The sequence below is a fragment of the Vanacampus margaritifer genome, chromosome 12 (assembly GCF_051991255.1).
Source record: "Vanacampus margaritifer isolate UIUO_Vmar chromosome 12, RoL_Vmar_1.0, whole genome shotgun sequence".
Taxonomy (NCBI): domain Eukaryota; kingdom Metazoa; phylum Chordata; class Actinopteri; order Syngnathiformes; family Syngnathidae; genus Vanacampus; species Vanacampus margaritifer.
Genome location: NC_135443.1, coordinates 20,921,537 through 20,947,914, shown reverse-complemented (window position 1 = coordinate 20,947,914; position 26,378 = coordinate 20,921,537). Strand labels below are relative to the sequence as shown.

Genomic DNA, 26,378 nt, shown 5'->3' with positions numbered 1-26,378 from the left:
CCTTTTTCTGCTTTTACTGGGTCACATCACATTTTGTAGAAATGAAGTAAAAAATTGACACCACCTCAAAAATGTCTATAACTGCCTGTCATGGTGACACACAAGGGATAGACAGGGTGGGAGTATGATGTTTCTTGGATCAAAGAGATAAAAAAAAAGATAAAAAGTTTGAAGGGCAGTAGCTACTTTTTTGCTATGTAAACAGACAGTTTTGGTAGATCACGTCGGGGTCACCAACTGTGGAGACAAAAACGATTTTGACAGTTTGACTGTAGATATACAACAAACTATGATCCCCAAAACTTTACTTTCATTTTGTCACCCTCAATAATGGCCTAATTCATATTTTGAAGAAAAGAAAAAAGCCTTGAACATCTCCACTCTTAATATCCACTACATCCTTAGTTAACACATTCACTCCCAGCCATTTACAGTGAAGCAACCCGCTTCACTTCCGGCAGTTTTACTGGATTTTGACTGATTTTGCAAGGCCCACAGAATATTGTGTGCTATTACTATAAAAACATGGAACCTACCAAAAGGAAGATGAGTCTCTTCTTCCATCAGGACAAAAAAAGGATAGTTCTATCTGTTTTGTTTTTGCAGCAATTAGCATTAGAATATAGCCAACTTTCATCATTATTCACAAATATGTTCAAAAAAAAGAGCTTGTTGTAACATGGCCCTGGTGGTTCACCTGCTGGGCGTTTTTTGTAATAACTACTATTGCTTTAAGCGACCTCATCAGGTCAGAGGCTGCATAAAAGCCTTATGAATGCTCTAACATAGTGGTTCCCAACCTTTTTCCACCACGACCGGCAACCCAGTGTGTTGGGAGGGGGGAGATGCTTGGGTGTCTGGCGGCTGATTAATAAAAGGCTACAACAACAAACGCAAATCCACTATGTATTTTTATGTACCTATACTAGCAAGCACAAACATCTGAACAAAGGTGACAACAACGCTTCAATATGGTGAGGTCACTATGGTAATGCTTATGAATGGTACGAGCAACACAAAAAATGGGGTATTTTGTAGTTATAACCATAAATATGAAGCCACATTTTTATATAACTATATTAGCAGTGCCCTTCTTAAATGTGCCAAGTTGGATATTGGACATTTAAGAGATAAATTTAAGGAGGGCATGATATTGTAAGAGGATTTATTCACTGTAACACTGTATCTTCGGGAAAACGAAAGTGTATGTGGACTAATCTGGAATAGCTCCAGCACAACTTTATTTCCTCGTCTCGTTCTCCAATCAACACAACAACCGTCCCAAACGTTTCCCCCTCATTTTTCAATGTATGCTTCCGCCACTCGCGCTTATTTACAATAGTATATAATGTAGTTATGTCCCCCCAAATCCAAAACAAAATAGATCCCCCACAAATACAAGTAACAATATGAAAATAAATCCTCTTACAACATGTTGCCGGCGCCAACATAACAAGGCGTCACAGAACAAATCTAAAGTCCATGAGTAACTCTCACCATAACGCTAAATTAGGAGCCTCTCTCCGCAGAGCTCATCATGCGTGGGAATCACCTGTAGCTGTAAGTCCATGCACCTTTCTTTTTCTTCTTGGTCATAGGCTCCTGTGTTGTCTCATCACTGGGCCTTTTCGCCGTTGCAAATAAACTTTCCAAATATGTTTTTTTTATACTAATTTTGCTAACTTGTTAATTAGCATCAGCGCTACGCGACTGAGATAATTAGCATCTTGACATGCGTCAAGAGTCTGTCGTAAACAGAGAGAATACGGTCACTGTTCGAAATAAAATATTTTTAAGCCTCGGCTAATCAATTAACCGGAAGTATAGTATGGGGTGGGGGTGGCTGGGTGGGGGGGTGCTGGGGGTTTGGGGGCCTGGGGGCGGCTGGGGCTGGGTTGGGGTGGATGGCGGGCCTGCAGTGCCCCGTCCTGCTGCGTTGGGTTGGGGGCGCGGGCCATGTTGGGGTGGGGGGTGCTCCTGCTCCTGGGTTTGCTCTCCGGCCGGTGGCCCCTGCGGGGCCCGGGGGTTGTCCTTTGGCGCTGCCGCGGCCTGGGGGGCCTTGAGGTGTTGCGCTTGCTCTGTCCTGGCAGGGGTCGACGGCTCCCCTCTTTGGTGGAGTTTTTCATGCATGCCAGATCCACCTCACCAGCATCTATCGAAACTCAGACACGATCTGCTTCTTCCTCAGGTCATTGAATCGGTGAAGGCTGGTGTCTGTGGATCTCACTCTGCTTCGTCTGTCCTTCCTTCCTTTCCTCAGTCTCTCCTTTGGTCTCTTGAGGTCTCCCTGATTTGTTGGAATTTAGATGTTTCTGGGGTTGGTGAAGGACTCTGGTTGGTGGCCCGGTGGGTGGTGGGTGGTGTCTGGTCGGTGCTGGATTTCACTTTCCTTTCTTATCTTTGGTCCTTCCTCGGGTCTCCTGACGGCCTCACGACTCTGGCTGAAGTGTTCAGTTTTGGTGAACGGTATGGGATTTTTTAGTAGGTTTTAGTACACACTCACACGCACGCACACACACGCACGCACATACTCACCCACATACAAAAAAAAAAGAAAAAAAAGAGAGAGCAATGATGATGACATGTCAAATCGGTAAAATTACCGAATGAACAATACTGAGCTTTCCAGAAAAAAACAAAGGGAAGTCAACCATTGTGATTGGCTGGCAACCAGTTCAGGGTGTACCCCGCCTACTGCCCGAAGCCAGCTGGGATAGGCTCCAGCGCCCCCGCGACCCTTGTGAGGACAAGTGGTTAAGAAGATGGATGAATGGATGGGAAATCAACCCCAAAATTTTTGGGGGACAATAAGTTCTATGCAGCCCCACTAGTCTAAATATGGTATTCTGGTTAATACTGTATTAATGGAATATGAGTTAAGCAGCAAATTTCTGCAGTTTTTATCAGTATCAGAAAGCGACCATTTTGTCACTTGCTATCGCGTGAAAATGACATCACAGTTGCTCAGGTAACAACCAATCACAGCGCAGCTTCAGACAACAGGTGAGCTGTGATTGGTCGTTACCTGAACAGCTGTGATGTAATCTACAGACGACAGCAAGTGGCAAAATGGCCGCCCCCTGAGATGGATAAAAACGGCTGGATTTTGCTTCACAACTCATATTCGACAAATGTAATATTAATCACAATGTCATGTTTAGACTAGTGAGGTCACATATAATATATTATTGTCAGTAAATGTTTAAGGTTGACTTCCCTTTAAAATTAAATGGCTAAAAGATGATTTGATGTTTGAAAAGTAACTTTCGCTACTAATTACTACTTTCCTATTTAGAAAAGGGCTTTGGAGCCGTCTTGTGGCATCTTAATGATTACTGTACTGTTTCTCAATTTTTTTTTTATTTTTTTTAGTTTGCATAAAATTAAAATAAACTGCGTATACATGTTTAATTTCACAGCGAAAACATAAAATGTATTTTCAAATTACGTGATCTACTCAAAAACATGACCTTCGATTTTGCTACATGATCGTTTTTTTAAACTGTTTATATCACACATTTTTTTTTTAAATGTGCACTATGCATTTACAGTGTGTGTGGTGTTAACTTCACCAAACAAAAACAGCCCTCTTTGCGAGTGCCTGCTTTAACCGCTTCACTTCAGCCAGCATTTCAATCGTGTTCCATGGCAACGGGCCAGGTTCCAAGCGTGGTCCTGGCGCAGATGATTTTTGCGTTTTTTGCTGCGTAGCAAAGTCAAGGTGACTCACGGTGGGTCAGAAGTCCACTCCAGTCCCACCTGGGCGAAGCAGTAGAGGAAGGCCAGCATGGGCAGCGCCACCGTGGACCAGCCTGGTACGGGGAGAAGCGTAACAAGCCTTTAAATCTTTTTGGCTTTTGAATATCAGTGCAGCTAATGAGCCCGCGTGTTGTGTTCTTTTTATAGCGCCGTGAACAGGTAACGGCAGCTGTCTGCAGCTCCTCCAGAGCTGGCTGGCTTCCCTCCAGGAGCGTGCACCTGCAGCAACAATGCTTTTTGGATTTTCATTTCCATTTGCTGACACATTGCAAATGTTTAGGAATTGCAAATGAGACACTGCTGGACCCTGCGTGACCCTCAAATGGAGCCCCGCTGTGGTGTGAAGACGCCCCAGCATTTTGTCTTCACACGTATGTAAGTTGCAAAACAACAAGCTCAAATGGTGCTCGCATTGACAACCTCAACTCTCAGAGATGCCTCCTTCAATAAAAAGCATTGTATTTGCCTGAATATAAAGTCTAATTGCTTGTTATTACCTTTAAAAGGATCTATGCTAAGCAGTCATTGCAGCACACCCAACTTGCAGAGCAGACATCATGGCATCTGTAAAGCTGTAATACATTTCTAAAGATAGATGCTACTGTTAGTAAATGTTTAATGGAACATCTATTATGTTTTTTTAAACATTCTCTTTTAGCTGTGAATTAATCAGGATTTTTTTTCAAATTATTGGGAAAATATTCAAATATGAATATTACTTGATATACAGAGCATCATAATTATTGTTTAAAATTCATGCTGTTTTACTTTTAATTAAGTATAATTTTAATATATATTCATTTGTAGTTATTTGTTTATATTAACCATTAGGATTTTTAAATTAAATTAAATTATTATTGTCTTGATTAAAAAAATATTTTCATTTAATTATAACATTTTATTCTATACTATTTAACATTTACTATATTTTAATTAAGCATTATTTTTCAATATTTTGTTTTATTTAATTTTAGGAAAATTATTTTAAAATAGATATTTTAAACATCATGGTATATATATATATATATATCTATGCCATTTATTGTTTTACACTTTTAACTGTCATTATTATTATTATTAACATATTTTCATTTGTATTCTTTTTTTTCATCATATATCATATCATACTTGAACTTCTTACCCCCAAACCGATGTCTTGTACTCTCTGCCATTGAGTAAATAATCACCACTGACCACTTCCCATTAGCCTTAAACGGTGAGGCCATGTGCCAAACGTGTGTATAATATCACGTGCAAAAGTAATGTCCTGTGATTATGGTCCATGAGCTGGCAGGCTTCCACACAACCGTCACAACACAATAGGTCAGAGACAATAAATATCCAATTTCCCACTGCTGATTGCTCCTGTGGTTTTAATCAAGTGGTTGCTTAATTGCGCCACAGCTTCTTTTTCCCACTTCTGCCGCTTGATTAACTCTTCTGCCACGCAGGCTAACTCACCGGAAGGACGTCACGACCAACAGCATTATAACGACCACGCCTCTCTTTTACCACCTCCTTCAGAAATTATGGGAAGTTATCAGCTAGTAACAGTACTGAGGTTGGTTCGTAGTTCATACACAAACATCCATTTGAAAACTGTTGCTAACCAAAACAGCAGCACCCAAGCACATGAACACGCATTTGTACAAATAGCCGCCTCGTCCCGTCACGACTGTAATATCTTTTTGTTCCAATTCCACATGATTACAGCAAGAGCCTCAGACTCAGTGTCAGTTTGAAGCGACTATTATGGGATGTAGCTCACCAAACTGCGAACACGACTCATGAGCCACGAGGTCAGAGGTACGTCCCACTGTGGCCGGGCCTGATTTAAAAGCATTGATCTGCCGTTGATGAAGCGCTACAGTGTCTAACGACGCTCGCAAGCCTCTTGTATCCTTCTATTATTAGCGCCGAAATGAACCATTTGGCCAAGTGAGAGTCACAGTTTGAGTTTCTAGTTCTCAGCCGTGAATAATTCACACTGGAGAAATGGCATTTTTAAACACGCAAGTGTTTCTTTTTGTAGGATTCTCTTCACTTATTTACAGCCGGATGACAGTTACGTGCGCGTGAAAAAGGCCAGCAGAGACACATGCTGCCAAACATTACTGCGTGAAATATGGACCTCATTGTGAAACAGCTTTTCGGACAAAATAGTAATGCCACTACAACCACTATTTAGTAATAATTCTAGCTGAAAACAGGTCGTCAAACACCCTTTTTTTTTTTTTAAATAGTGAATTGTGAAAGAATTACTGTTTAAATCCAAGTCAAGTCTGTTTCGGTTTTGTATGGGTTAGGGTTTTGTTTTATTTTGTTTTGGTGTGTTTGTCTTGTGTTCCTGTGTGTTTCCCCTGTCTCTAGTGTGTGTGTGTGTGTGTGGGGGGGTGTAACTGTGACTGATTTTGCAAGGCCCACAGAATATTGTGTTCTATTGCTATAATAACATGAAAGCTACCAAAAGAAAGATTAAAGTCTCTTTTTTCAACAGAAAAGTTTGCAACATGGCCCTGGTTGAGTTCTTATACTTTGCTGCCACCTGCTGGCTGTTTGCGTAATAACTATCATTTCTTCAACCGTTCTTTGCAGTCGAGAGGCTGCATCAAAGCCTTCTGTATGCTCAAGCATAATAAAAACACATAAAGAACGTATTAATATGTCTTTGGGACACTTAAAACATTTAAAATAGAACGTAGTTATACGTTTTTGGGAGCAAATGAGTTAAGTGAGCTTAATCTTTGTCCATTTTTTCTTTCGGCTTTATTAGTCGATGAAAATGCATACTGATTTAATCCAAATTATTGTTTAATAATAGTCTAGTCTAGTCTGGTTATCGTCCGGTGAAAAATGTGTGCTGACGAAAATATTTTCATTTAATTTTTGTTAACAAAATTAAGACTACTTTGTACACACCCACCCGCAAAGCTGCTGATATGATTGGTTTCCCAGTCATGTAGGAAGAGTCCACACGAGTGGTCTGTGTGTTTCGTTGGCATAAATGTACTCCCATATAGACTACAAATGTGTGTTCTGTAGAATTTAATACATGTTCAAGTTTTTCTTCCTTCAGAAAAAGAACAGTACAGTAATAATAAGCAGAAAAAATAATGCGACTCTCATGTGGATTTTGTCTCGCCTAAGGTCTGAACGGAGCACAATCACACATATTGAAGACATTTATACTTGTAATCTAATAACCTTCTAAGGCCTTTTTTTTTTTTACAAGACGTGAAACTGAGTAAGTGCGTTATTACTTTTTAATCACCTGCAGCTGCCCCCGAGCAATTAAAACGCTTCTATTTATGTCTGCTCCACGTTTTCTATAACACAAAAATAAGAAATTCAGCTTCAGATTGTTCAAGTCCATAAGATTTCGTTGGAATAAATGTACTTGTTATTATTATTATGATTATGATTATTGTGAGCGGTTAAGAAAATAGATGTATTATTATAATTATTATTATTATCATCTATGGACTGCACGTCATTGACAAAAGTTTGAGGAACAATAATTTCTCCCTCAATCTTATTTTCCGTTTTAGCAAGACATTTTAGATACCAGTGATGCACACACATTTGTAGTACAATAAGTCTTTCATAATTATATTATATTATATTATTATTATGTGAACAGTAAATGTCAAGGAAACTGTAAAATAAAAAAAATATTTTAAAAAACCTCGGTCTTTAAAATGGTATTTTCTTATGAATTTAAACCCAGCCCAACACATTTGGCTATATGTTAATTTTACCAGACTGCCATTAGTCTTTCAATTTCACACACCCCAAACTCTGTGTGTACCAGAGTAGGAGAATTAAAAGTTTTTAGTGGGGAAAAAAAAGACACTTTCAAAATCCATGTAAATGTGAAATCATTTCACCAGAGCAGTCACATTTTTAAACATAATTCTGTAGGATTAACACTCCCCACAGTATTCAAATACTTTTAGCTAATAAAAAGCGATGTGTATTGTTATGATCAAAAAGCTACTTTGTGGATTATTAAAAGGTGCTTATTGGAGTTGAAACAAACAACTGAGTAAACAGTGCACAGTTATAAAAGCCTTGCTCGACCGATTGGAAGCTCCCTGCCTGGAACCGCTTGCTACGGTCCCGTGGAGGCCCGGAAAAAGAAGAGTGGATCTTGGGAACAGAAAGAAAGATGGCTGTGGGTACACGCGCCAGTAATGAGTTGAAGGATAACGGCGGCGACGGGGCGAGCTCCCTGCTGAATGAAGACTGATGACGCTGTGACTTTGGTGAGCAAATGAGCCGGGCCCGCTTCAGCCAGATGTCTCTCTATTTGGGAGGCACAAAAAAGCGCAGCCAAATGCACACAGTGGAACAGCAGCAACTCTTACTGGAAGAGGATCTGGACGAACAAACTACAGTACAATTTTTTTTACTTTTAGGCCATTTCGGCCGCCATGGCTTAGAAATTTTGAGTGGCCTGGTCAATTCCTGGGGCATTGCACCATTTTTTTTTCACACTTCACTCAAGCAATGGCGTGTCGGCATGGAAGGCCGGCGTTACCTTGAAGGAAGACACGCTTCCAGAAGATCCTGCCGACATGAATCCCCCCAAGGAAGAGCAGATTAGAGAGGATGAGCATGGCCGTGGAGAAGGCGGAGAGCAGCGCGGCGCAGCGCCTCCTGGTTGCCGCAGAGGAATGCCGCTCCTGGGAAATCAGCGCACAAATAAGTCAAATGCCTCGAGAAGCGGCACAATGATGTGACGGAGACGCCACCGAGCGGCAATAACAAAAGTGTGTCACGCGACGCAGCGGCGACGGTACAGTTGGACCTTATTACCGCTTTGAGGAGGCCAAGCTTTTCCTGAGAGCAAAGAGAAGATGGAGGAGAAGGTACCCCGATGATGCTAATGTGTTAAAACACACTTTTACTTACTCGAACTGTACACAGCAATTAGATGTGACAGCATCTAACCAATGTGCGTATGTACTCCAAGTATTTGCTTTTTATTAAATCAAATTATATGCCCTCCGTTTAGCTATGAAAGATTTGATCATGAAGCAACCCTTTTAAGCAAACGAGCAATTAAAGGGAAATGTAGTACAGCTAGAAATCTTTTTAAAAGGTTTGCCTGTTTTCATACAACTTGCCCTCTACAGATATATACATTCAGACATTTTAATCTGGATCTAATCCAGATTCTCTTTGACAATTTATTTGTTTTTGTTAACATGCTGATTTTCCACCCAATATAGGTTTTGGAATGTTGCTAGACATCCATTTTGTTTGCAGGTTCCAAAGCGTAGGCTGGATCAGAAACCAAATTGTATCCACATCTGATCCAGGATGCATTTGGCAGAATTTTTTTTTTCATACTTAACAAGTATTTGGGAAGGGGATTTTTGCCCCCGCTAAAATAAATTCTGAAATGCTGGTAATCCTCCAATATGCTTGTAGGATCCAACATGTATGCAGGATCATAGACTGAGTTGAATCTACATTTGATACACATTGAATGAAGTAGAATATTTTACTTAAAATTAGGTTTCACTGTAGATGTCTTTAAGCAAACAAGAAATAAAGGAGACAATCTAATAAATCTAGATGTCCTTTTAGGAACCTCTACAATAGTTTGTTTGGTTCTGCACTATTACTTGTCTACAGATATATCAACCTCGACTCTTTAGTTGAATCTGAATCTGATCCAAATTCAATGTACAATATTTCACATTGTTTTGGGAAAGGGGAAAGGGGAAAGGGGGAAAGGAGAAAGGAGGAAGGGGACCCCCCCCCCCCCTCCAAAAAAAACATGTTCTGGAATGCTTGTATAGACCTTCAATTTGAATGGAGGATCCAGTGTTTATGCTGAATTAGAAATCCCATTTAATCCAGATCTGATCCAGGTGGCATTTGGCAGAATTCTTTCTTCTTCTTCTTTTTTTTAAACACTGAAAATTTCAACACGTTTGCACACCAGTATCCTATTTACAATTTGTTGTAACGTTTCCCCACACAATTCTGTCTTGGGATGTTGGTAGTGCTCTGACTGTGGCTCAAAAGACTGATTTTAATCTAATCTAGACTGTATTTGGATCGGATCCAGGTTATATTCATCAGAAATTGTTGAATATAGAGAAAACCCCGACAAGTCTATGTTTTGTATGATAATATGTGTATGCAGGATTAAATTTAATTCTGATTTGATCCAGATTATATATATATATATTATGTAGAAGTACAGTATAAAAACAAGTTAATCACTATCAGACATACAGTGCTGCTAAAAGGTTTGTGAACCTCTTGAGCAATTTGGACTTTCCAATTGTTTCAACCTGATTTTGTAGTTCAATCTGAACCCTTACATTTCATATGAAATAACAGGTGCAGGTTTATCAATTCAATACATTGTTCCTTTTTTTTTTATCAATTGTGTAGTCTAAACTAAATTTAAAAAAGTTTTGGGTCAATTCATGTAGGTGCAAAAGTAAGTTAACCCTGAGCTGCATTTCTTAAAACAAGCAGTCAAGTAGGATCAAGTAGGACAAATTGGTAGCTAAACTAACCACTGAAATGGACCAATGAAATGAGAGGTTTAGCAAAGAAAATGTGCATCACTGATTGAAACAGAGACAAAACCACATCACTTTAGTCTTACCCAGGTGAACCCATACAGGTCAGTCATACTGAGAGGAAGAGAAATCTCAGGGGACCTCAGGAAGTGGGTAGTGACAGCACATCTGGCTGGGGAAAGCTAAAAAGTCATCAAAAAAAATTGAGCTTCATCCTTCCACTGTGAAGCTGATCATCTGCAACTAGAGAACACTGAAAATTACTACAATACAGCCTAGAAGTGGAGGACCTTCTAAAATATCTGCAAGACCCACAAGAAAAATAATAATTCAGGTGAAAGCCAAGCTGTGCATCACATCGAGGGATTTGCAGACCTCTTTTGCTGCATCGGGGACACATGTGCATGCTTTAACAATCAGAAGAAAAGTCAATCGACAAGGCTTTCATGGAAGGCTTGCTAGATAGAAGCCTCTGCTCACAAAAAAGAACAAAGCTTCCCATCTCAACTTTGCCAGCGAGTACCTGGACAATACTGAAGCTTTTTGGAAGTCCCTTCTGTGGACAGATGAGCCCAAAATTGAACTGTTTGGTCACAACTTAAACAGTCATGTTTGGTGAAAAGTCAACACTGCATACCAGCAAAAGAACCTTCTCCCGAGAGTGAAGCATGGGAGTGAGAATGTTAAATTCTGGGCTGGCTTTTCATCCTCAGGACCTGGACGACTCCAGGGAATCATGAATTCAGAGGAATATTGTGAAATCCTGGAACATAACCTGGAGCTGTCCTTTGTGAAGTTACAGCCTGGTAGAGGATTGATCATGCAAGATGACACAAATCCAAAGCATTCCAGCAATACAACCAAGGAATGGCTGAAGAACAACAAGATTCATGTTCTGGATGTGCCCAGTTAAAATCCTGACTTAAATTATTTCAAATTATGCTAGACTCCCATCCAACCTCTCTGAATTGGCTGCATTTTGCAAGGAAGAGTGACAAAAATTCCCCCAAAGTAGATGTGAAAGACTGATAAGTCATTAAAGAAAGTGTTTGGATGAAGTTCTCATTGCAAAAGGAGGTGCAATGTCTGAATAAGTGAGAGGCTCAAATACTTTTGCACCCATGAAATCAGAGTTTTTCTTAAATCAACAACTTTTGTTCAAGAATGAATGACAATATTATCATTTTCAATGTCAGCATTGTAGATTGGGGTATAACTAAACATTTAATAAGGTTATTTTATTATTTTATACAAAAAATCCGACCATGCCTGCAGAGTTCACAAACGTTTGAGCAGCACTGTACATAAAGCGTCTTAACATCAACGATGCTAAAATGTAACGTGACTTTATAATTTATTACATTCTTAATTGTCACTAATGAATTCACGAAAAAGCAGCATAACAAGCACAGTTAATTTTCCTTTAAGTCTTGTGAAATGTCCTGATTATATAATTTCCCCCCAAATTGTTGGTCAAATTCCTTCTCATTTGACATGACAAAGTCATGTATGTATTAACATAGCAAGAGTGTAGAAAAAGGTATGACTAAAAGCCTTGTTGGAGGTCTATGCAACGTGTGTTGAGTGTTTTCAACTTACAAAAAAGGAGCAAACAAGCGCTGAGCCAAAGAGCGCCTTCAGGCCGGTTTCCACCAGAACGCCCAGCCAATTCATCAGGGCCCAGCACTGAAGGTAGTCATGGCCACCGTGCCAAAGGCAGACGAAGCCGAATGCCAGCGCTGTGGATAACATTTTGGACATCACTCCGTGATGCGAACCTCCCAGAGGCACGTAGATGTATCTGCAACACGAACGGGAAAGGAATGATTTAAACATATGTGTAAAAAAAAAAACACAGAGACAATTTAATTTGCTTTTCTCAGTACGTAGCTGATGACTCGTGCGGATGCGAAACAAAGTGGGGTTAAAAATGTCCGCCATGCGTCATGTCATGTTCATAGATTTTTAATCAGATAAAGGTAGCTCTGACGCCTGAAGCAACAACAAAAATAGACGCTCCCCAGAATAACAATTGTGGCGCCGGTGTTATTAATGATGCCACCGGATGGAATGAATTGTTTGTTTGTTTTTTCCCTGTGATTCATACAAACACATCTTCCATCACTACATGCTGTGTGCAGACAAGGTTCAAAGTCTACTGGTGGTCTTGGGTATGTCAGAATTGTTTATATATGTAATCCACTTGTCCAAACATTTTCTGAAGCCACTCATGTGAAAAATCTGACAAAGTTTCTGCTGTACAATAGTGTAGTGTTTGATCATCTGTAATTTGCGTAATAATAATTGGTGTCAAGGAAGTATGCTGAAGTGATACAAACATCTTAACTGAGAGTGTTCTGATAATTTAGTGCAGCAGTTTGTAAAATGTTGTTGACCCCTGGTCTAACATATTTCACTCATTCACTCCCAGACATTTTCACTGAAGCAACCCCCTTTGCTCCGAGCTGTTTTATTGGATTTTGACTAATTTTGCAAGGCCCACAGAATATTGTTCTGTATTGCTATGAAGAAAAGAAAGATTAGAGTCTCTTCTTTCATCAGGAAAAAAAAAGTATGTTTGTATCTGTTTCCGTTTTGCAGCAATTAGCATGAGAATATAGCTAAGTTTTATCATTATTCACAAATCTGTTTAAATCACTGGGGGAAAGATCTTTTTCAACATGGCCCTGGTTGATCTCTTATATTGTGCTGCCACCTGCTGGCCGTTTTTGTAATAACTACAATTGCTATAAGCATTCTCTTCAGTTCAGAGGCTGCATCAAAACCTTCTGTATGCTCTAGCATAAAAAACATAAAAAAGCGGATAAATACGTTTTTGGGAGTACTGTATATTAATTAAAATAGAACGTATTTATATGATTTAGGGAGCAAATGAGTTACTTTAGTTTTTATGACCGTACAGAAAAGTAACTCAAAGTACACAGTGAGCCAAGAAAGGTTCCAATGAATTAATCACAATGGATTTTTGACATGGATCGGTTTGTTAGAGACATCAGACATGCAGTCATGATACCAGACACGAGGGTAATTTTATAATTGGGGCTTTCATAACAAAGTGGAGACCGATTGTTTTTCAATTTTAAAAAACAATGATCTTGAGATTATATTAAAAAATCCTTTGCTTTCTCACATTTTTCACAATATTGAACCGCGTTGCATTGAGATAAGCAGAATTAAAATCTTTGAAAACAAATCTTTTAATTAAAGTTCAATTAAAATACAGGCTGATCTTGTATTTTGGATTCTTTTTTTTTTTATATCCAACTCCAGACGAGTCAGTGCCTCACCAGTCATGAACCTCACCACACAGTGGTAGTGACAGTGCTTTCAACACAACAGCGTAGGAGTGTCAGGTGTTAAATCGTAAACCCCGATAGAATCTCCTTACATGCATTTCTGATATTTCCTTACAAGACGGAAAATTCCCAGATCGACTGTTTGATAACAAATGCAGTCTTCTTTTGGGCATAAAATACTAATAGTAATAGTAAAATAAGAACCAAAGCATCTTCACTAAGTTTTCATGGCATCTACTTTGGCAAAGGAGTGTAAACCTTTTACCACAAATCTGTTGACTGCTCGAAGATATTTGTTAATCCTTGCCTCTTCCCTGCCCTTGATGAAAGGTTTGCTAAAGATGCACAGGAGCTACTCACTGCAGCCTCCGTGCCAACGTAAGAGCCAGCTTCTGAGCTCGCATGACTCTGGCAGTCATCGTCATCCAAAATTTAGTTCCAGAAAATGGAGAGAACTCATATGGTGAAAGGAGGTTAACATGTATGGAGGACCAAAGCCGCCAAAATAAAAAATAAATAAATATAAGTGAAAATAAAATGTACATAAAAATATATTTAAAAAAAATATACAAAAAATATATAAATGGAAATAAAAATACAATATATATATATATAATTAAATATCAATTAATAAATAAAAACGCTCTGCTCTCACATTTATTTATTTCATGCTGCACACGCTCTGTCAGGATGAAATGTTATTCAAATGAGGGGGCGGTCCTAAGCGTGTCTTGGGTTGGACTCAGCTGTTGCAAACTGCCTTTAAATGGTCGAGTGAGCGGATCGGCGAACAAGGAAGTCTTGCCGGCTTGCATGGAGAGCTCCGGCAAAGGACGACTATCTTGTCCACTGTCACCACGACTTGTTGTTGAGCAACTCAAGTCGCCCAGTCCATCTCTTTATCCAGAGATCATATAACTTTTGGACTCATCCTTCAAAATAAGAATAAGGAAATATCTACAAATCTCATTTTATGTATGGCAAAATTCTTCATTCACAAGAAAAAGTTTCAGAAATTTCACTCCATTTTTTAAAATTTTGTTAACGAATTTGGTATATATATTAAGTCTTTAAGATAAATTAAAATACCTTAAGTACAAATCATATATAATATTTGGAAGAAATTACCTCATGTTGACTTGAACGTCCTGATTTTATTTCTGTAATGTCATTGATATTTTATTTTATTTGTATTTTATGTATGTAATTTATAATTGTATGAGAACATTGTGTGTCTGATTCTTTGATTTTTTTGTGTGAACTACTGTTCCCTTGGCAGTTATTGTGGATTTGTTTTGAAAAATGATTGCTTGTTGCAAAGTTTGTATGTCTTACAACAAATAAACAGGAATAAAAAAATCACAAGACTAACTCAAGACATGCTTAGGACCACCCCCTCATTTGAATAACATTTCATCCTGACAGAGCATATGGTGAATGAAACAAATAAATGTGAGAGCAGAGTGTTTTTATTTATTGATTGATATTTAATTCTATTTATTTTTGTATTTACAGTATTTCGACATTTATTTTATATTTATTTAAATTTTTGGAATCTTGGTTTTTAAATTTTTAATTTACTTTTATTTATTTATTTATTTGTGGATATATATATATATATATATATATATATATATATATATATATATATATATATATATATATATTTAGTTGTTTTTATTTTATAATTTTTTTGTAATAAATTTTTGAATTATATTTTTGTATGTATGTTTTTATTTTCACTTTTATTTATTCAGTCATTTATTTATTTTTCATTTTAGCAGTTTTGGTCCTCCCTAAACATGGTGCTAGCGCGTGACTTACAAGATAGGACCTGGAGGAATGTTGCTTTAGACATTGCAGGAAAAGTTCAGAACCAAAATACACTTCTTGCATGTGACAAACAAAAGAAGACACGATAAGCAGAATTTCAATCCCCATCCTTGGCCATATCCCATTTTGCCTGTGTCAAAGGAGAATTCATATGCTGTTTCTGTTAATGATGCGTCAATTCAGCAGTCTCTCCGTGTGAAAGGGGCTTTCTGCCTTACTGGTGCTGCTGAGCTGCAGACTCATTATTTCAGCAACCCCGTGGTTAATCAAAAGTTCCTGAAACACGAGCCAGGTTTTTGGGAGCTTTGAAAAGAGCGGCCAGCTTGGCTGCATTGGCGAGTGACAGCAGGTGTGTAAGCAGATGGATGACCACCAGCAGACAGAAGGGCAGCATTGTACCTTTACTACTACGTAGACTGCGACCACTTTAAGCAGATGGTTGACTATAGAGTGACACATGTAATATGGATTTTCTCACTCACTTTAAGTAAATGAGAGTCTAAATGTCCGACTTGTTCATCTAAGATGCGCATTTGCCTGGATTTGGGATCAAACGCTCCTTCTCATATGCACTTCAGCTGCAAAAAACTCTCATTTGGCAGCCGTAGAGGACCCTCCAGCTGGCTCGATGGCGGTACCTGCAGCAGGTAATGGAATGACAAAGAAGGAGCCACTTAGCAGCCCGGGGAGACGGCTATCAGTGAGTGATGGTTACACACCTACGCCATCCTCCTCGGACCGTTCGGACTCAATCTCACCACCGCATTAAAGCCTGTTTAAAAGCACTTTTGATGAGAAGCGGACGTGCAGCGCATTGTGTGCCGCATATCGTTTTTGCATCTGCAGCACGATAATTGCAAGAGATGCCATTAAGCATAAGGTTGGTGGGAAGGGGACACAGGATGAAATGGAAACTTTCATTTGCAATTTAAATCCCTTATTAATTAAAACCACTTCAAGAGTCTAATCCACCAGACTTCATATTGCACAAAACTGAAAAAGGGACACAAACTAATCAGAAGTGTTTGTTTATGATATGCAATTATGTGATATGCACTAGGGCTGGGTTTGAAAAAAATTGAATAATTGATATCGAATCGATTTTCCTTTTTGAGCGTGACATTGATTCATAAAACCATGAATCAATTATTTTAATATATTTTCCCCATAAATTAAGGAGAACATTGAAATTTAAAGGACATTTGTTTGTATTTTACAGGTTTTTTTTTAATAGCTGTTCACATTAATTTAAAACTATTTTCTCACATTTATGAAATACCTGACTTGCTGCACTTTATGACAATTCAGAATCTTTTTAATTTACATTTACAAGTGTTGAATTAGAATTATGAAAACAGGTACTGCCTCCGCAAAATTTAATTTGGAATTTAATGCTTGTGGAGTTTTTATTCTTATTTTTATCATGTCCTTGATATTCAAGAAGAACTCATATTCCATAATTAATCAATATCGGATTAAACTGAAGCGAATCAAATTGAATCGGAAAAAATAAAATAGATTGAGAATCGAAATTGAATCGATTGAGGAAATTAAAATCAATACCCAGCCCTAATATGCATGGGTTATTTTCTTGTGTTTATCTTTAGTGGCATAGTAGGTGTATCCAAATGGACTAGTGATGTCACTATCGAATATTTTTAGAATCAATTCATCTATCAATTATTCAATCGATTAATCGGATTCATTTTAATTTTACATTAAAGAGTATTACAAAAAAAAAAATTCCCCATGATTACCATTTATTAACTAGTGATTGATGTTTATTTCGTAAAAAAAAAAAGGAGGGGGGGGGGGGGTTGTACTATGTTACTGGTACGATCATTGTTTAAAAACAGATGTTTGCAAATGTCTTATATTTTTGAATAAACATTAAAGATAATGAGTCTTTTTTCATACAGGACTACATAAATCAGTGAACAATTACTGCCGAAATCAGAGGATTTGGTCAATAAAAAAAAAAGAAAAGGTTCCAAACGATTACTCAATTATGAAAATAGTTGTCGATTAATTTAATAATCAATTACTTTATTTTGACAGCTCTAGAATGATCAGATAGTCTAATGCCTGGATCAGAATACAAGATTTTTAGCAATGTTATTGCACTGATTTGCTATCACGAACCATTTTCCACATCAGGCCTTACAACCCATTTCTCTTGTCAAAAGTCAACAGATATAAACTAGTTTACCTGCAATCCGAATGCAATGAGCAGAAACACCATTGAAAAAGGATGGATTTATGTATGTCAAAACAAAGCAGACACCTCCACTAATTAGTACTGATTAGTAGCATCCCGGTAAACAAAAAAAAGAAAAGAAAAGAATAATAGACAAGGGAATGTTTTCTCAGACAAGCGTGGTACAGCAGCATCTATGCCTTCACGGAGCAATGTGCCTCCACCAAGCGGATCGCAAACTCCCAACAGGCTGCAGCACATTCAGTGGGGTTTGCTTCATTAGGAGGCAGGCAAACTAATAATAAAAACGCGAGCCGTCCAAGGCATAAGCCGGCAAAAGGAGCCGGCTGCTCCATATGCACATATTCAACAAAGGAGACATTTCTCCAGGGTTCGACGGGTGGAAACACAACAACAGACACGCACTTGCTATTATTCGCCAACAACGACATCATGCAAGCTCATAATCGTGAGAAAGCCCCCATGCAAATGCAGCATCCTTGTCTATTTCTGACCAACTGTGCAAGGCAGCTGCAGAATGGGACCCCCACCTATTTGGGAGGGTTTTTACACAGTTAAATATTGATGAGTTTAATAAGCTGCAAAAATGAAGATGTGCTTAAGTGGGGAATAAATACAATGTAGATAGATAGATGGACAAAAAAAGTAAAACTAATCACTTGACATATTGGGGAGGGAACAGGCATGCCGTGCAAGACTTTATAGCTACTATATTGGGGAAACTAGACTAAGTGCAATTTCTGCAGAAATTGCGTAGGAATGCTGAAAGATGAATGCTAAGCTAAATGATAATAGCTGTAAAGTAAGTAAATTGAAACATAAATTGCGAAAATTGCAAAGTATTAATTGTAGTTGAAAGATAAATGTATAAAATAAACACTTGAATTTGGGATGCGTGAATTTTTTAAATAAGCAAATGGAAAAGTGTTATCTGAAAGTACCCTCCATTCATCTCGATCAGGAATAGGCAAGTTCAGTCCTAGAAAGCCGCAGTCCTGAATGTCTCCTGCCTCCAAACCCAAGTGTTTCAAATCATCAGCTCATCATTACGTTCTGCAGGAGTCTCTCAGGTGTGTTCGAGGAGGGACACATCAAAAATATGCAGGACTGCGGCTCTTTAGGACCGAACTTGCCTATCCCTGATCAAGATGGAAAAGTGAAACTAATGATATCCAATGGAAAAATGACCCCCCCACCCCCCCAAAAAAAAATCACTCAATAGCGCCACCTAGGCATGCAGTACGCTCCATTAATTTAGATGAAAAAGTGGAACAAATGATATATCCAATGGAAAAATGCAACAACAACAAAAGATGGGGGAAAAGTTGATATTTAACGTTAAATTGTGTGAATACTGTAAGTAATGTGGAATTAGACGATAAATACCCCGGAAGGCGTGAATTTTTGAAGCAAGTTCAAATTTGAACGGTGTAAATCGGAAGTATTATGTGGGAGTTGTTTCTCGGCAAAAAGGTGAGGAGAATAAAAATCACAATAACGTATGTGGGAATGCTTTCACACAATTAACTAGCTGCATGTACCTGCACCTTATAACAAATATATATTTTGCTGGGAATATTTTACTGAAAATACATTTTCCTTTCTTGTACTGTATACTGTCAATGGATGGTTAGACAGGTAGCTAAACATACAGATGTGTGTGTGAATGAATGAATTCATAAATAGAACAGAGAGTGAAAGGATAAGACGCAATGTGTGGACATCATGTGAAGGGTTTCTTACCTAAGGAGCCATCGATACAGGCCCTTGTCAAAATGCCTGTAAGAGTGGAAAGGCAGAGCGAGAGAAGGGGGAGAACGTTAATTGGATTCACACATTTACATGATAATAACACGAGCCAGGAACACCTGAGCTCCACCGCCTTCATTATGCAGTATACTAAATAAACGCAGGCATGTTGAGGAGTCTACTGTTTGTATGCCAGACGCTCTTTCCCTTTCATCATTAAGAAGATTAGAAAAAGCATGTCTTCCAGAGTTGTTGCATCCATAAAACGCTGCCTGTTTTGTCCATGACGTCGGCTGACAGTTTTATGCATTCCATCAATGTTGTCCACACGAGCCGGCTCAGCGCACACGGGACTGCCGTGCGTCACTGGTCAGCACTTTTGGGCCAACTTGTCTAGAGAGAGTTGTGCACATCGTAGCCATCAGTTTCAGTGTTACGTTCGCCCGTCTAAAAATGTCTTGGCTTTAAAATAGATGGCCAGTGCCGAGTCTGCTTTCATGAGTTCTTTCTCAGCACATTTTGTACACATTTAACAGTTTTCCCCATAGGAAAGTAATTAACCTACATTATATATTCTTGAATAACATCTAGTGAGCGGCACGATGGGAGAGTTCCGCCCTCATTCCAAAATCATGCTTCTTAAGTTAACTCATTCACTGTCGTGGCCGTTTATGTTCGTCAGCAGGAATCCAACCATTTACTGCCATATATTCGTCATGTACATTTTTCAATGGGCAGGCAGGAAAAACTGATGTCAGCACTTTAGATATCATATCAGTACAGCTTTTGAGTTGAAGATAATGATACAGTATTGGGTAAATCTCAGCTTATCATAATGATTCTGAACAAGAGAAATGACAACATGTTTGAAGTTGGACACATTTAGGCACCTTCCATCCATCCATCCATCCATCCATTTTCTTAACCGCTTTTCCTCACAAGGGTCGCGGGGGGCGCTGGAGCCTATCCCAGCTGGCTTCGGGCAGTAGGCGGGGTACACCCTGAACTGGTTGCCAGCCAATCGCAGGCCACACAGAGACGAACAACCATACTCACAATCACACCTATGGACAATTTGGAGTGTTCAATTAACCTGCCATGCATGTCTTTGGAATGTGGGAGGAAACCGGAGTAGCCGGAGAAAACCCACGCAAGCACGGGGAGAACATGCAAACTCCACCCAGGAAGGCCGAAGACCAGACTCGATCTCACGTCCTCTGCACTGGGAGGCGGACGTGCTAACCGGTCAGCCATCGTGCTGCCCATTTAGGCACCTCACACTCTCAAAGTATGCCGCAATAATTCACAGAAATTGTGTATCGCCCTCGTAGGAAGAGATCATACAGTTCATGGAGTGAATGATGAAGGATGTAAAAAAAATAGACAAACGTGAGCCATGATGTGAGTTAGCGATGCTCACTGTGCATTTCTTAATTGTATATCTGTATATAAATTATTATTTTGCAATTTTGTTGTTTTATAGCAGGTGTGGGTAATTCATTTTGCAAAGGGGCCACATGTGAAACTGGAATGCTTGCCAAAGGCCAAGGCAACATGCTAACCACAACTTTGTCTATATTATTTTTTATCTATTTAGAAAATGCATATCGTCTTGCTTCAAATATTTGCTACTTGTGTAGATGTGATATATTTTGTTATAATTAGGAAATACACATTTAAAAAATAAAATAAAAATCATGATCTTCACCTTTTAAAAATTATAACAATTTGAGGCACCTACCGCCAGCTCATGTTAGCCATCCTTCGTCAGGACTCCCAAATATATAGTAAAGTATAGAAGTGTGAATTATATTACTATTGACAGTGATTAATAACACAGTGATGACTTGTGATGAATGCACCCAATATATACAGTAGCCTATATAAAACCGCAGATTTGCACAAAGCATTAGCAGGTTAAATCTTGGCCCTCTTCCCTTCACCGTGCAAAAAATCAAAATTATTCTAACTTTAGGACCACTGCTGTCATTTTTTGCTAATCTCTTTTAGGAAAAATTGTTGCTAGAGTGGCCAGAAAATACGCTAAATATTATAAAAACATTGCAAAGTTGGCAACACTGCAAACACAAGTCGTACTAAGTCACTAAATATAGCGAAAATGTTGCTAATAAAAAAGCAAAACAAAATTTGCATATGTTGATGAGTGGTTCAACTCCAAACTGTACCACTTTTGAGCGTTCGACTTTTGAAGTATTTAGGAATGGAGGCGTGATGCGTAAAAAACTGTCTTCCACATGGAAATTTTATTGAAACCTCACAATTATTCCATTCCGCCATGTAAGGAGCGTTGATCTTGTGTGACATCTTTGATCAACAGCGCCCCCCACAGTGTAAAGTCAGCATTGTCATGTGCTGACAAGGCTCATAAGGGCAGTTAGTAAAATATTCACTTCTCTGACATGTGCAATATCTTCAATAGAGATCTTGATGGAATTGATTGCTATGTATATATATGTGTGCATGTCTGTGTGTATTTTGCTACATTAACCTCTCACCCTTTAGCTCTATTTAAAAAAAAGAAAAAGAGAGAGCTGTAACATGAGTCCTTGAGAAGCAGCGCAGATGTCATGTGGAGGTGACCCGTTGTGATGATTGCAAGTAATGGCAGGCCAGACAATTTAGCGCTGGGGCTGTGATTGCCAAAGTGCAGAAACACTTTAAAAAGCACTTGACATTAAACGCAAGCCTTTCCTCTTCAAGGATATATAGCATCTATGCCGGACAAGGAATGCTGGGGAGGTGGAGTGGACAGTGAGTGGATGCGACTTACCGCCACATGCCGGTGAAGCTGTACATGATGCTGACGCAGCTAGGCAGACCAGGAGGAACCAGCTGGTCCAGCGTGGCCAACATAGATGGAAGGCCGAACAGGACCAGATACTTGACGAAGAAGAACTGCACCAGGGCCAGAGCCAGACCACCTGCCCAACAAAGGACTCAATAGTAACACATTGATAAGATTAATAATATCAATAAAAAAGTCAAGACTCCTGCAACATTGAATCACAATGACAAAATGCAACAAATTCCCCTTTTCATTTTATTTAAAGAAAATGTATTTATCAATTTAAAACAATCTTCTATTATTTGAAAATTTGTCCCAAAAAGATAAACCAAACCTGTGTCTCTCTCTCTCTCTCTTTTTTTTTAATGCACAAATTATATACAGCAAATATTGCCACAAGGTTTTTTTTTTTTTAAATCATAAAAATGCATAATAAAAAATAAATAAAAGCAACTCATACTTTTGTTAAATAAAAATGAATCTACTTTTACAGTCAAAATGTTTTTTTTCTCTATTTATTTTAGAAACTAATGCCTCTTTTTAATTCTACAAAAAACAAATATCGACACCTTTTTAAAAATAATCGCCTGTCATTTTTTCCTGATTTTTCTGGAAACACACAAAAAAAGAAAAAAACATTTGCATCATGAGGAGATGATTTAGGCAAAAAAATATTTTTTGCAAAAAAAATGACTTAGGTGATTGTTTTAAGAGGGTGACAATATATTATTATTTTTTATTAAATCAGCTAACGCTTCTTTTTCCTATGATTATTTGTTACTATTATAAATTGATGAACTAATACTTTTTAAACAAGCAATGCCCATCATTTGGAAAATTTTCTGTATGAACTTGTAAGCGGAAATCAGGAAAACATCTGATGGGTAAAGTCAACATTTAAACTGCAAGCCTAATTAAAATGCAAACCATCACATCTGAATAATTGAACAAGGTCAGTGACAGCAAGTCTGTGATTTTTCTTTGTTGATTTTTTTTTAACCTTGAATGTCATTAACTTCCTTTGTAAAAACATGCTCAAGAAGCATTGTCGCTAAACCGAAGCTAGGGGGAGCTATAGCCCCTTCACAAATGTGTGTAACTCCAGTTAATCTCCTCCAGCATTTCATTTGATATTTTAGAATACATTTACAAACCATTTTCCAGTAGCCCCTAAAGCCCTCTTTTAGTATCGGCAGAGAGAAACAATGCTGGAGCCATGCCTGTGCTCAAGTGAGAACATGTGCACTAACTTACTTACCTAAGGCCCAAGGTGGTAGAATCTCCAGATAGGTCTCATTGGACTGGATGGCATGCATGTACATGACATGAATCATATACTCGGCGATGCACCACCACATCAGGATTCGTGCCGAACGAAGCAACAGGTAACGAGCACCCGGTCTGTTCCGGTCGTTCTGCTCTGCGGCCTTCTGCATCTGCAAAGCAACCCCTCAACTTCCATGAAGCTAACACACTACAAAATTACAAATTCTTACAGGCAAAAGACTTTCTGTTCCTCACCTGCTCCACATAGTCATTATACGTGACAACAGGTCCGTTGTAGAAGAAAGGATGGTAGAACGTGTATGACAACAGCCAGCTCAGTTGCAGGACGGCGCCGCCATGGATCGCTGGGCGCCTGCAGTACTCCAAATTGAAGCTGATGAGACGAAGAGTGCTCACGGCCACACTGAAAAGCAGCAGGTAGTGCTCCTCTTCATGCTCGTACCAGCCTCTCTGTGGAAAATTCAGAGGGGGAAAGTTTGGATAGATATCCTCTTTGTAACTAACAGTCTATAAAGTTGGATAATTTCTTGTTTATTAAAATATATTAAATTATGTATTGTTAGATTATTGAATTCAATTAATACATGTAAAATGTGTTATTTAAAATGAAAAAATTTTTGGGATATTTTTTTTCCACTTAATTTTTTTTTTTTTTTCTTTCACGTAAACCACTTTGATCAATCAAAAAGTAGACAAGCCAATTTGCCTTGGTCTCTTACACCCTCTTGTGGTCATTAAATGTAGTGTCTCCAGTTGACATTAATTATAGTCATTAAAAGCACCATACATCCAAATGTATACACTGTGTTTGCATTTAGGAGGTCAGCCCACCTGAATGTCCTGAAGTGGTCGGACATGAAGAGTGCAGAGGAGAAAAAGGTTGCAGGTCCAACACAGAGCAGGCCTTTTAAGCTGTGCCACAGAGAAAGACAAAGCCACATGGAGAAGTAACACGGCCACGCCTCTGAGTCCCAACACGCTGCAGGCTGCAGCGAGGCCATAAACTGTGAGCGCCGCAACCTGAAACTGTTAACACAAGGTCCAAAAATAACTGGACATGACATAATAAGCATTTTTCACAATTTAAATTCCAAACAACTGAGGCAAAAATGTGGCAAAAACTGTTCAATTCTTTACATATTATATCATTACATTACTGTATGTTTTCATCAAGTACAATATTTTAAAGTGCTATTTTTCTTATTAAAAAATACAGTTTTGGCTTGTTTGGTGCTTTTACATGAATTAGAAAAATTCACACACAAAAAATTGTGCAGCTCTCTTACATACACATTTTAAAAAATCGGCACCTCACAAAACAGTTACATATGTAATTTCACACTTGGTGGTGGGAAGGGACTCCAGAGTCCCAATTATTCGTATTAAAAAGTCACCTATTATGTCCTCTTTAATCACTCATGAGAGGTTTTGTGTGATATGGGTTGATTCCAACCTGTGGGTAAAAGATGCTGCACAATCTAGATATGACTGCATGTCCAGCCAGAGTCCACAGCAAAGACTTCTTAGCCCACTCGGTCCAGAAGGTCCACTCGAAGTCTGACACATCCTGACCAAAAAAACAAGAACAATATACTATCACAAGCCTTTAAATCCCATTGGAAAGAAAGTCAGAGAGCGAAAATGCAAGCCAGGAGCAATGTTATTGTTATGTATAGGCGCATATTGATAAGTTTGAATATGGTAGAGAAGTTTGTTTATTTCGTACTATTTTGTACAGGTTATGGGTCACATCAATTGCGGAAAATGATTTAAATTTGTTTATCTTGGTCTCATTTTTTATAACACAAAACTGTGGCATTTTAACAGGGATTTGCGGTATGCACAATGTTGCTATTTTTTTTACCACAGTGACTGCAGACACAGCAAGTTAATGGAACTTTCAAGGTAGTGGTCAACATTTTCAAAACATACTTTCTTGAACCCCTTAAAAAGGCCTCTTTCCAGTTGAAATTCTCTATGTAGGCCCGCTTCATGCTCTGAAACACAAGAGCCAGAAAAACTGTATTTCCCAAGCTTTGCCAACAAGCTACGGCAAATAAAATTATTCTCCTACCTTTTGAGAACCAGTGAAGTTCATAAAAAGAGTACAAATGGGAGCCAAAGGACAACAGCCAGTAGACAAGGAGCTCAGTCCGCGGCAGTGGCGCTGACTGGACAGATGTCATCTGGTCGAAATCTCTGCGCTATAGTGGGCCTGTGACATGATTAAGAAAATACAATAACGAAGGGCTACATTATGTTTAACAGCCCTCACATAGTCTTATTTAGGTACAACATAAACAAAAACTTCCCTAACTTATGCTAATTGTTTTTAGTAATGACCTCACTGACGGAAATGGGGACGGTGTTTTCTGTTGCTAGGTAACGACAAACGCTGTACGACAGTCACGTTCAAGGCAAACTAGCTATGTCTACAGTGGAGTGGACAAAGTAAGCTAATATATATGGTTGTGAGCGTATTGTAAAAATAAATAAATAATAATAGCTGGTAAAATATGACATGTTTGTAAGGGAGTGTCAGGTTATTTTCTCCCAGTTGTGTCATTACAGTGAACTTCCATAAATGTCCATCAGCTAAATTAGCGTCACGTTTATTTGGCGTGTTACCTGAACAGCTCAAGTGATGGTCCATATTGTTGTTCTCAAGCCAGTCCACGCTAACCGACAGCAAGTGTATGGTGGAAATTCAACTTTAGAGCACAGAAAAAGTCAAACAAACAAAACAACACATATTCACTTCCGCCTTCTGTTCTTCTCATGTGTTCGATGCTTACCCTTCCTCAGAATGGCTGCCACCTCCAGGCCGGGATGACTCGTCGCTTGAAAGTCGACAGTACACT

At 38.6% G+C, this 26,378-nt stretch overlaps 1 protein-coding gene across 6 annotated transcripts; it reads right to left on the bottom strand.

Moving 5' to 3' along the window:
- Positions 1-898: 898 nt before the first annotated feature.
- Positions 899-26,298, bottom strand: hhat (hedgehog acyltransferase). Of its 6 annotated transcripts, none has more exons than XM_077582218.1 (14): positions 26,146-26,298; positions 25,592-25,732; positions 25,450-25,514; positions 24,971-25,084; positions 24,349-24,543; positions 23,752-23,967; positions 23,489-23,666; positions 22,216-22,381; positions 19,419-19,454; positions 11,907-12,108; positions 10,394-10,489; positions 8,300-8,444; positions 3,731-3,812; positions 899-2,441 (listed from the first exon to the last, which is right to left on the bottom strand). In XM_077582218.1, the coding sequence occupies exons 2-14, from the start codon at positions 25,701-25,703 to the stop codon at positions 2,303-2,305; spliced, it is 1,746 nt and encodes a 581-aa protein (XP_077438344.1). In that variant the 5' UTR covers positions 25,704-25,732; positions 26,146-26,298; the 3' UTR covers positions 899-2,302. The 6 variants fall into 6 exon arrangements, with proteins under 6 accessions (XP_077438344.1, XP_077438345.1, XP_077438347.1 ...); XM_077582219.1 differs by having other exon boundaries at positions 22,216-22,366; XM_077582221.1 differs by lacking the exon at positions 10,394-10,489.
- Between the last annotated feature and the right edge of the window lie 80 nt (positions 26,299-26,378).